The following is a 12706-nucleotide window of genomic DNA, read 5'->3' as shown; positions in this document are numbered from 1 at the left end:
TCAAAGTGTCTTTCCACCGACTGGTTAGCACGCAACAAAAGGTTTTCACTGTACCTCGATACACGTGACAATGAACTCAACTAAATTCTGTCAACTCCAGTTCAACCAAATCGTTCCTGCCTTCATCCTATCCCACACTATTGTACTTAGCCACATGCTTGGTCCTTAGTAACCAGATGTTTACCTCAATTGATGACTGTTGGTTTTGCCTTGTAACTTGGCTTTCCTAGAACTCACTCTTTAAATCTTTGGATGTTTAAGGGTTTCATGAGTAAATTCTGTATCCCCCCCCATGCCACCCCTGACCAACAACACGCTCCCTCCCCCCCCCCCCCCCCCCCCCCTCCTCCCCGAGTATATCAGGTGATGAACTAGTTTTAAAGGCTTTTGTAAATGTTGTAATCTATATATCTATTTGTCTTTGACCAAGCATTCAATATTTTCTTTATCTTTGTGAAGAGGTTTGGGTTAGGTTTATGCTTCAAGGTCACTCAACGGACATAATTAATGCTTGAACTTCTTTTTTTTTCGCCACAGATCTGGAAAGAAAAAGACTACTTTCCATCGGAACCCGTCTTCGTGCCGTCTCCTAACAGCGTGGACGAGGATGATGGAGTTATTCTGAGTGTAGTCATTTCACCAGATCAGGTAACTAGCATTTATTGTCTTGCCCAGCACTTAATTTTCATTAGGGTAGGGTACATCTTTAGTTTAGTTAGACAAGCGTGTTAAGGGATATGGAACCACAGCAGGTAAATACATTTAATTTTCGTCAACCACCATCTATTTGAATGGTGCAACGGATTCAACGGTGTGAAGTGCTTATTCATAAGATCATAAGGCACAGGGGTAGAATTAGATCATTCGGCCCATCGTGCCTGCTCCTCCATTCAAGGATGGCTGATCTATCTTTCCCTCTCCAGCCCATTCTCCTGCCTTCTCACCATAACCTTTGATACCCTTACTAATCAAGAACCTGTCAACTCTGCTTTAAATATGCCAAAAAGTTGACCACCACATCTGTCCATGGCATCGTCATTCTAAAGGTCTGTTCCCTCTGGTCCTCGACTCTCCCACTACTGAAAACATCAAGTCAAGTCAAGTCAAGTCAAATTTATTTGTCACATACACATACACGATGTGCAGTGAAATGAAAGTGGCAATGCCTGCGGGTTGTGCACAAAAAGAATTACAGTTACAGCATATAAATAAAGTTAATAAGTTACTATTAGTGTCGACAAAAATTTAGTCTCTGGGGTTATAAAAGTTGACAGTCCTGATGGCCTGTGGGAAGAAGCTCCGTCTCATCCTCTCCGTTTTCACAGCGTGACAGCGGAGGCGTTTGCCTGATCGTAGCATCTGGAACAGTCCGTTACTGGGGTGGCAGGGGTCCCTCATGATCTTACTTGCTCTGGATCTGCACCTCCTGATGTATAGGTCCTGCAGGGGGATGAGTGTAGTTCCCATGGTGCGTTCTGCCGAACGCACTACTCTGCAGGGCCATCCTGTCCTGGGCAGAGCTGTTCCCAAACCAGACTGTAATGTTGCCGGACAGGATGCTCTCTACAGCCCCAGAGTAGAAGCAATGAAGGATCTTCAGAGACACTCTGAATTTCCTAAGTTGTCTAAGGTGGTAAAGGCGCTGCTTAGCCTTACCCACCAGTGCGGCAATGTGCGTTGCCCACGTCAGATCCTCTGCGATGCGGACTCCCAAGTATTTAAAACTGCTCACCCTATCCACAATCGACCCATTTATCTCCAGTGGCGTGTACGTCCTTGGATGTTTAGCCCTTCTGAAGTCCACAATCAGCTCCTTCCACTTCCACTCCATACAGGCCTTTCATTATTTGGTAGGTTCCAATGAGATCCCCCTCATGCTTCTAACCTGGAAGTCTGGGCCCAGAGGCGATACATATCCATTAATATTGGTCCTATGAATTTTTGGACATTTGGACATTAAATTTACCCAGTTTAACACATCACAAAACCAACAGTTCCAAGTACTAGTACTTGGAACTGTTGGTTTTGTGATGTGTTAAACTAGGCAACACAATGTAAAAGTTAAAATTTGTAGATGCTGGAAATCTGAAATAAAAACAGAAAAAAAATAAGATTCTGAGTGGGTTTGGCCATATCTATGGAGAGAAACGGCGATAATGTTTCGAGTCAATTATATTTTCTTCAGAATTGCAAAAGTGAGAAAGTAAACATGTTTTCAGTTGCAAAGAGGATGAGGGGTGGAAAGAACAAAGGGAATGTCTCTGGAGACCAAGGTTGTTCAGGTGGCACAAATGCATTTAGTGCTGTGCAAGTGAATGATGAATGCTTGTCAGTTACAATTAGGGTTGCCAACTTCCTCACTCCCACATAAGGGACAAGGTGAAGTCACCGTCCCGCGCCCCACGTGACCTCACCCAGCCAGCGGCCACGTGCTCCCGCTCCACCAATGGTGGCCGCCCATGCCGGGAGGTGGGTTGCAATGCAACCTCTGTTAGGAGCCGCCCGGGCCTCCGGACCTACACTGTCCGGGCCTGCACTGTCCGGCCCTGCACTGTCCGGCCCTGCACTGTCCGGCCCTGCACTGTCCGGCCCTGCACTGTCTGGGCCTGCACTGTCCGGGCCCACAGCAACCCCCCCCCCCCCCCCCGGGCCTAATACAGGACAAGGGCGGTCCCCTACAGGACAAACCAATTTAACCCAAAATAGGGGATGTCCCGGCTAATACGAGACAGTTGGCGACCCTAATTACCATCGAACTGTCCTGAGAAGTGTAAATAGAGGTAGGTGAAGGCGAGCTGCGGAGAGGAAAACAACATGCAGGAATGATGCCCTGGAACCTAATCTCTCCCACCTGCCCATCCACTCCACCCATATTCCCCTACCACCATGATGGATAACTTACACCAACTGGTTAACCTGCCAGGCAGCATAGCGTTGGGATGTGAGAGGAAGCTGAGGTGTCAGGGCACTGCTTATCATGTTGTGAGTGGGGGTTATTGGGGCCGTGCTAGCAACATGCCAGATTCAGAGCTCCTACAATTTCCAGCACTAATGCAGCTTAATGAAGGATTCCCGCTGTGCTGTGCTCTCTGCTAAAAACATGAGCTGGGAGTGATGACCTCACAATATTTCAATTAAATCGTCAAGTATTTGAAATGCGCGTGAAAATGCACAGATTAATGTTTCAGGTGGAGCTCCACATCAAAGTTAACTGAAGGAATATATTTTATATAAAATGGGATATTTATATTTATGACTTTAGTTGTTATTTTGCTAAAGACTGTACTATTGTTTTACAGTGCAAGAACAGCATGCTGCTTGTGCTGGATGCCAAGACCTTCACTGAGAGGGGGAGAGCGGAAGTGCCAGTCCAAATGCCATTTGGATTTCATGGTGTCTTTGCAAAATGTTAGATTTGATGAAAGGGAGTCCACGCTTTGCTGTCTATGATGGAGCAAAACACTCCAATAAGCCTGCGATTTCCTCTTGTTTTCAGATTATAGTCACAGAGTACTAGAGTAATATAGCAGGGAAACAGGCCCTTTGTCCCGGCTCATCCAAGCCGGCCAACACTAGTCCCATTTGGCTCATCACCCTCTAAACCTTTCCTGTCCATGTAGCTGTCCAAATGTCTTTTAAACATTGTTATTGTATGCCTCCACAGGTTATTTGATACACCTACCAAACTTGTCTTTTAAACGTTGTTATTGTATGCCTCAACAGGTTATTTGATACACCTACCAATCTCTGTTGTCCCTTGGGTTCCTATTTTTAATTAACATTTTTCACCTTTCACCTGAAACTTCTGCCCTCTGGCTCGTGATTCTTGACCTATTCCTGGGATGCTCTGTTGGAATAGAATAGAATATAATTTCTTTATTGCCATTGCAGTGGTGCGTACAATGAACGATGATGAGCTCTTGTTTTTTTTGGTGTTGAGTGTCGTTGTTTTCTGAGCACCAGCCTGTTAGCCTCTGTACTTCCTCCCTGTAAGCTGACTCATTGCCCTCAGTGATCAGCCACGTCACTGTCGTGTTGCCTGCAAATGTAGTGATGGTGTTGGTGTTGTGGGTTGGTACACAGTCACAGGTATAGAGAGAGTAGAGGAGGGGGCTCAGCACACAGCCCCATGAAGCCCCTGTGTTGAGTGACAGAGTGGGACAGTGGTGGAGCACATCCTGACTGACTGTGCTGGTGAGTAAGCAAGTCCTTTATCCAAAGGCAGATGTTGTGTTGGAAGCCTAGGTCGGACAGCTTGGAGACCAGTCTGCTGGGTATGACTGTATTAAATGCAGAGCTGGAATCTACATACAGCAGGCGTGCATAAGCTCCCTGTGTTCTAGGTGGAGCAACACAGTACAGAGGGCAGTGGCAATGGTGTCATCTGTTGAATCTGTTGGCTCTGTGTGCGTATTGGTGTGGATCCAGGGTGGGTGGGAGAGCAGCCTTGATGTATTGGTGTGGATCCAGGGTGGGTGGGAGAGCAGCCTTGATGTGCTTCAGGACTAGACTCTGCAGGCACTTCATGATGATTGGCGTTAGTGTGACCGGCCTGTGGTCGTTGAGGCAGGTTATGGCTGTCTGCTTGGGAACTGGCACTACTGTGGATGTTTTTAGGCGTGTGGGGCCAATGCACTGTGCCAGGGATAGATTGAAGGTGTTTGTAACACATCAGCTAACTCAGCAGCGCAGTCTCTGAGAACCCGTCCTGCAGCTCCGACCGCACCAGCTGCTCTGCAGATGTGGACATTCCAGAGTGTGCGTGTGGCATCAGCAGTCTGTGATGAGTGTCGGGCTGTTGGGAGCTGGAGCTGGGGCAATGGGCACCGCAGTCTCTGTTCTCTCCACCTCACCATGGCCAAAGAAGTAGTTGAGCTGCTCTACCAGTGAGGCACTGCTGCTGGTGGGCGGGTTGGGGTTGTTATTATACTTGGTGATGTGCTGTATACCTTGCCATGCACAACGGGGTGTGAGTTGTGGAAGTGGCTCTCAATCCTTCGCTTGTAGGCTGCTTTGGCCTGTGATGCCCCTCTTCAGGTCGGACCTGGCCGCACTATACAGCTCTATGTTGCCGGACCGGAAAGCCATGTTGCGGGCTTTTAGCAGGAGTTGGACATCTTTGGTCATCCATGATTTGTTGTTGGGAAAGACACGGATGTGTTTTGTGGCAGTGACATTGTCTACACAGCTTTTAATGTAAAACAGTACAGTGGAAGTGTAGGTGTCAATGTCCTCATCCTCAAATAAGCCCCAGTTAGTGCGGTTAAAGCAGTCCTGTAGTTGCTCAGAAGCTCCCTCAGGCCACACTTCTACATCTCTAGCAGCTGCTTTGACCATGTGATAAGAGGTCTGTATGCTGGAGTTAAAAACATGGAGATGTGGTCAGACTAGCCCAGATGGGGGAGAGGTGATGCTTTGTACCCTTGTTTAATGTTACTATAAACAGTGTGTTTTTTCCTCTTGTGGGGCACTGCACATGTTGATAAAATTTTGGGAGGACAGTTTTTAGTTTTGTTTGGTTGAAATCACCTGCTATTATAAGAACTCTGTCAGGATGGGTGCTCTGTGGTTTGCTAATGGCAGTGAGCAGATAGCCCAAAGCTGTGGTAGTGTTAGCATCTGGTGCTACATCTGGTGTGGTAGCGTTAGCATTTGGTGGTGTGTATACAGCTGTGATTATGGCAATCGTGAACTCTCGTGGCATATAGCATGGGCGACATTTTATTGATATATATTCCAAGTCTGGAGAGCAGTGGTTATCAATGACCTTTACATTTGTGCACCAGTTGTTGTTTGTGTTTACACAAAGTCCTCCTCCCTCTGCTCCTCCCACGGTCTCTGTTCATGTCGTAATGGTGAGCTGCACGTCCTGATAGCCTCCTCTGGGATTGTGGGGTTGAGCCACATTTCCGTAATGATCGTAATGCAGCAGTCCTGTATGTATTCCGTGTAGATGTGATAAGTTCCAGCTCTTCCATTTTGTTGGCAAGTGATCTTGCATTCGTGATGCAAACACTTGGCAGTGGAGTTTGCGCGGGTCTTTTCCTTAGCCTAGCATGTATCCCAGCTCGGCAGCCTCTCTCTGCGTTGCCTTCGTTGCTTTCCGGGTGGGACAGTAATCCACGGAGACCCCGGCTGTCTGACGAGCTCTGGCGGAATGTTGTGTCCAAAATTCACATTGTTCAAAACAGCCACTGTGCATCGAACTGATGTTTAGTAGTCCGTGTCTGATATGTTAATGTGTGCATACGTGGCACTCAATAATAAATAAACTAAAAGAATACTAATTAAGGAGCTCGAGGAGTGCTGAGCCACTGCATGTACACGCACCGCAATCTTTTAATACATTAAAAATAAATGTTGCTGATGGTTTCAGCGTTTGTGATAATGCGGTGTTTATCAGCTCTCTCCCATTCTCAATCACTTTCCAGTGACTCCTGGTAAATGGTGGAATTGAACCAGAGAATAATTTTTGATTTAATATTTGATAAACATTGAAAACTGTAGAAAATGTTGGATTAAACCTCTCAGCACAAAGTAAAGTGAAGTTTTACAGGAACAGTTATAATGTGCCCAAACCTTTAACATTGTCACGAAACGTGTTTGTAAAAGAAGGAAGGACTTTTGAATAAAATACAAAGTGCTGGAGGAACTCAGTGGGCCCGGCCCGGCAGTTGCTATGGAGGGGGGATGGACAGACGACATTTTGTGTAGGACCCTCCTTCAAACTTTACAAACATGTAACCTATTGGCAATAAGCATTCTTAAAAAAGTAATTGCTACTTGACTTATTAATTTGTATACAATAATTAGCTTGTAGTGATGGATCTGTTCATGTATCTTCCTGTGAGAGAGCGGTAAAAAGGGATAATTGATTTAGACTAAAGATCCTGAGAAATAGCTGACTCGACCATGCTCGGCTAGAGAAAAAAAAACCGCAACAACAAATGGTGACAGTCCAAGGACAAGTGTTAGAAGATAATCAGAGAACTGGGAGGAAGGCCAAAATAATCAGAGAACTAGGAGAGAGGGAGGGCATGAACTACTCTGTACTGCGCTTGCCTAATGAAATAAATGAATATTACTGTATGATGTGGAAGGCAACAGGGGCGGTGACGGTGGATTGTGCACCTTAGTGCTCCGATTGGAAGGAGCCCGAAGGGGAGGAATTAAAGGTGTAACAATTGTAAAATGAAGTGAATAAAAAGAAGGGATTTTCCCGACCTCGGTGTGTCTCGACAGGGGAGGCACCCAACTCTGCAGACTTGCAAATAAACTATACTTGTTTCTCTAGATTGTCTCGAGCATCGTGATTGTGAGCACTCACATTTGCATCTCACAGCTTGGGGGCTCGTCCGGGATCGCCACTCCGGCCGGCTGACGGGAGTATACGGAAGAAGGGACGGTGCACCCCGCTGAGTTCAGCGGTCTCAGACTCCTTGCTTGCCGTCAGCGGTTTGAGCGAGTGATACCTGGACCAGAGACTCGAGAAACAAGTGGGAGGAGCAGGAACAAAGCAGTGTCCTTTGGTAAAAGGGAATAGTGGAGATAGAGGGAGAAGTCACAACTTGGAATGATGAGCAAGACATAAAGGAATACAGACAGAGAAGGGGGCAGCGAGAAAAGGAAAGGATGAAGCAAGACGCACGGGAACTAGAAGCAGACATCAAAAGGCTGCAGGACCTCAGGGACCTCAGGGACAGAAAGATTTATGGGACCCGTCAGGCAGCAAATGAGGAGTATGAGGGAGACAGCAACACAGAAACACAGGCAAGTAATCAGCAGGCATTAGAGAGAAGGCAAAACTGTGAGAATGAAGCAGAATTAGAAAATGATGGGGAAAGAACAAGGGAGTGTAGAAGGGAAATAGAGGCATCCATAAAGCGCTTAGAGATAGAGATAAGGGAGATGGAAAAAGATATGGAAAGAAAAAGAAAGGAAAGCTAGGGGTACGCCCAGAGAAGAATGAGGTGGGAAAGTATACAGATAGAACCACAACAGGAGATGGTGAACGAGAGACAGGAGCTGAGGGGGAGAATGATGCCATTACTTTTGAAAAAGGCAGGACAAACCCAGTATATTCCTTGGGCGACCCGAGACCTAGAGGGGCTGAGAAACGCCTTGCCCAACATCTGTTTGTAAATGTGGAAAATGGGATAGCCTTCGGGGTATTGACTCAAAGGAGGGGGGGAAACCGGCAGCCCGTGGCATTTTTATCAAAAATATTGGACCCAGTGTCACGAGGATGGCCTGTCTGTATACAGGCAGTGGCAGCCACAGCGGTGCTAGTAGAGGAGAGCAGGAAATTGACCTTCGGGGGGGTTTTGGTGGTCTCCACCCCACATACGGTGAGAACAATATTGGCTCAGAAATCCAACAGATGGTTAATGGACTCTACAATTTTAAAATATGAAGCTATCCTGATGGAAAAGGACGATATGACCATGATTACAGACAAAATTTTAAACCCATCTCAGTTTCTGTACCCGCCCGAAGAAAGAGAAAACGAGACGGGGAAGCCAGAACACTGCTGTAGTGATATAATAGATTTACAGACAAAACGTAGAGAAGACTTGGAAGAACAACCTCTGGCTGAGGGCAGCCGGTGGTTTATAGACGGGTCCTCCAGATGTATAGATGGAAAAAGACATAGTGGATACGGTATAGTGAATGGGGAAACTATAGAGGAAATTGAAAGCGGCAGGCTGCCTGATAGTTGGTCAGCCCAATCTTGTGAATTATACGCATTAATGAGAGCTTTGGAACTATTGGAGGGAAAGGAAGGAACAGTGTATACCGACTCAAAATACGCCTTTGGGGTAGTACACACCTTTGGGAAGATCTGGAAAGAGCGAGGAATGATAACAGCTCGGGGGGGAAAGAATTAGCGCATGAGCAATTGATAGGACAGACATTGGAGGCCTTGCAGAAACCAGAACGGGTAGCCATAGCACATGTGTCAGGGCATCAGAAGGGTAACGCCCTGGAAGTCCGAGGAAATAGGGCAGCGGATGAGGTGGCAAAGAGAGCAGCCACAGATCAGACGGTAGAAATGATGTCACTGATACCTTTAAGGGAACCCGAGGAAAAGATACCTATCTTTGGTGAAAAACAGCAGGAACACATGAGAGAAATGGGAGCCCGGCATACCCCAAATGGGAAATGGTGGACACCGGATGGAAAGCAGCTATTGAACAAAGAAATGATAAGGGAGTTATTAGGGAGGCTGCACGGGCAAAGCCATTGGGGAACCCAAGCCCTCTGTGATACCCTCCTCAGGACCTACGCTTGCCGTGGGATGTATACCATGGCCAAACAAGTCATAGGGGGTTGTGTAATATGTCAACAAATCAACAAAAAATCATGAGAGCAGTCCCAGGAGGAGGACAACCATTAGCAATAAGACCCTTCCAAAGAATACAGATAGACTTCACCGAGTTGCCCCAAATACAAAGATGGAAATACCTGTTAGTGGTAGTGGACCATTTCACTAGATGGGTAGTGGCATTCCCTACAGCAACTGCCACCTCACAGTCGGTAGCCAAGGTATTATTGGAGCAAATTATACCCAGATATGGGATTGTGGAAACAATAGACTCAGATAGAGGGACCCATTTTGCCTCCAAAACACATAAAATGATATGTGAAGCATTAGGGATAGAATGGAAATTGCATACACCATGGCATCCCCAGAGTTCCGGAAAGGTGGAAAGAATGAATGGCACCTTGAAGACCCAAATCACCAAGTTAATAGAGGAAACGAGACTCCCCTGGACTAAGTGCCTTCCGATAGCCTTGTTAAGAATCCGAACGGCATCTCGGAAAGACATAGGGGTATCACCATATGAAATGTTATTCGGGCTCCCGTACTTAGGAAAGATAGAAGGGAACAATACCAGGGAACGACGTGTTCCTAAGGAACTATTTACTGGCAGTATCCCAATCTCTTGCAGAACTAAAAACTAAAGGATTACTGGCCCAGAGCCCGCCACTGGATTTTCCGATTCACTCAGTCAAGCCTGGAGACTGGGTACTAATAAAAACGTGGAAGGAAGAAAAGTTGCAACCCAGGTGGACTGGACCCTACCTTGTGTTATTAACCACCGAGACAGCAGTACGAACAAAAGAAAAAGGGTGGACACACGCAAGTCGATTTAAGGGTCCCGTGGAGGCCCCACCAGACAATATCAGCCCGTGGACGGTACGTGGAGGAAAGGAGCCATTGACTTTGGTATTCACCAAGACCCCGCACGGAAAATGAAGACTTTGTGCTGGTGGATCGGGTGCTGGGTGGTTACCCAGCTTGTGAGTAATGTAGCATGTATAAAAATCACTATACCACAGAATAGAAGGGCCACCACCATCCCATTTGATGCATGTAAAGGAAAATGGTGGTGTGGTTATAGAATGTATGTATGCACCCATCCCTGTAAAATTTGGCGCGAGGTATTCACTTCATCCAGAGAAGGGTGGCTAAAGTCCACCTATCAAACTGATAGGTGGAGAGTATATCAAAACCCAAACAAGGGATTGCCAGGACGTGTATATGTAAGCATACAGAGGGTTCAAATAAAGGAAAGTGGTAGGTATTGGATATGTGCAGATAGAACAGGGAAGGACGCATGCCTGAGGTTTGAAATAGAGGTAGAACGGGACGGATATATGGTAAAATATGAGGATGAGGGGGAAATGTTCCAGATAGATGACAGTCAGAGTAGGGATCCCTGGGCAACCCCAGCACCACCGGTAGTCAACAATGTCACCACGGAATATGAGCCTAAGGATTTGAAGATAATGATAGTAACAGGAGAAATAGAATTAATGCAATTGTATGGGGTGGGAATACCAACAGGGGAAAAGGGAACCAACTCCTGGCTTACCTGGATGATGTACACAGCCAGACGTATGTAACAAACCAATTGCTACGCCTGCGCCGGAGCTAAGCCTCAGCTGGTCCCAGTACCATTTCCCCTGAATTGGAGTAGGACACCTGGGACTATGTCATGTATACTACAACTATTCACGAATCCCATAATACCAAAGAATGAGACCTGCCAGAGCTACCATTACCTATTCCCGGCTAGCAACAACAACACGAAGGGCCAAAGGAAAGACCCTCGACCTCCCCCATTCACCATTCCCCTAGGGGAGGAGGGATTTGAGTGCTATACAAGATATAACCCAGATGGACAGGATATGGGGGAGGTGCTAAACTGCAATCAGACGTATAACATTACAGCTGAGGAACAGGGGTCACTGTTCAGTAGCTCCTGGCTGAGAAAGCAGATAGTCAGTAGAGCCGATGTCTGGTGGTGGTGCGGAGAGGATACTCTGTGGCCCCGGCTACCAGGGTCATGGACGGGAACCTGTACCCTTACACAACTAATGATGCCCTTCACCATAGCAGTAGAGCATGCGGTCAAAATCAATGAAGGAGGCCAACGACAAAGGAGAGAGGTGAGAGGATCATTCGACACACACATCTATATAGATGCAATAGGGGTGCCAAGAGGGGTACCCGATGAATTCAAAGCCAGAAACCAGATAGCAGCTGGCTTTGAGTCCATACTCTTCTGGTGGTCCACAATTAATAAAAATGTGGACTGGATCAACTACCTATACTACAATCAACAACGCTTTATAAATTACACTCGAGATGCGGTTGAAGGATTAGCGGAACAACTGACAGCTACCAGCCTAATGGCCTGGCAAAATCGCATGGCCTTGGACATGCTGCTGGCTGAGAAAGGGGGGGGTGTGCGTAATGTTTGGGGAACAATGTTGCACCTTCATCCCCAACAACACTGCTCCTGATGGGTCCGTGTCAAGGGCCCTAGCGAGTCTCACCTCCCTGTCTATCGAATTGGCCGAGAACTCAGGAGCAGACACCTCCTGGACCAAGTTTCTAGACTCCTGGTTTGGGAAATGGAAGCACATCTTTACATCAGCCCTAACATCTGTGATAGTTATGATGGGGTTGCTGTGTCTATTCGGATGTTGCATCATTCCCTGCATACGGGGGTTGTCTCAGCGATTGATAGAGACAAAGAACGACATCGCCATGATGGCCTGTAGAATACAGTATGACCAGCAGGAGGAATATAGAGAGGCAAAGACTCTGCTGCTAGCACTAGAAAAGGAGGAAATAATATAAATCAAAGTAGCGTGGCATAAGAAAAAGGGTGGATTGTGAGAGAGGGGTAAAAAGGGATAATTGATTTAGACTAAGGATCCTGAGAAATAGCTGACTCGACCATGCTCGACTAAAAAAAGGGACCCTGAGAAATAGCTGACCAGACAGTGCTCGGCTAGAGAAAAAAAACCCACAAGAACAAATGGTGACAGTCCAAGGACAAATGTTAGAAGATAATCAGAGAACTGGGAGGAAGGGCAAAATAATCAGAGAACTAGGAGATGGGGAGGGCATGAACTACTCTGTACTGTGCTTGCCTGTTGAAATAAATGAATATTACTGTATGATGTGGAAGGCAACAGGGGCGGTGACGGTGGATTGTGCACCTCAGTGCTCCGATTGGAAGGAGCCCGAAGGGGAGGAATTAAAGGTGTAACAATTGTAAAATGAAGTGAATAAAAAGAGGGGATTTTCCCGACCTCGGTGTGTCTCGACAGGGGAGACACCCAACTCTGCAGACTTGCAAATAAACTATACTTGTTTCTCTAGATTGTCTCGAGCATCGTGATTGTG

General features: G+C 46.7%; 1 protein-coding gene across 4 annotated transcripts in view; it reads left to right on the top strand.

Annotated features, from left to right (window-relative positions):
• bco2b (beta-carotene oxygenase 2b) overlaps positions 1 to 12646 on the top strand; it is a 41753-nt gene extending 29107 nt beyond the window's left edge. For all 4 annotated transcript variants that reach the window (XM_078426703.1, XM_078426702.1, XM_078426704.1 and 1 more), the window contains 2 exons: positions 538 to 648; positions 3300 to 12646. In XM_078426703.1, coding sequence (XP_078282829.1) covers positions 538 to 648; positions 3300 to 3413 — 225 coding nt within the window. In that variant the 3' untranslated portion in view covers positions 3414 to 12646. The remainder of the gene's footprint in view (positions 1 to 537; positions 649 to 3299) is intronic.
• The last annotated feature ends 60 nt before the right edge of the window (positions 12647 to 12706 follow it).

This window comes from Rhinoraja longicauda, chromosome 32 (genome assembly GCF_053455715.1).
Source record: "Rhinoraja longicauda isolate Sanriku21f chromosome 32, sRhiLon1.1, whole genome shotgun sequence".
In the NCBI taxonomy this organism is placed as follows: Eukaryota; Metazoa; Chordata; class Chondrichthyes; order Rajiformes; family Arhynchobatidae; genus Rhinoraja; species Rhinoraja longicauda.
The sequence above is the reverse complement of the archived record's forward strand: the minus strand, read 5'-3'. Positions and strand labels throughout refer to the sequence as shown.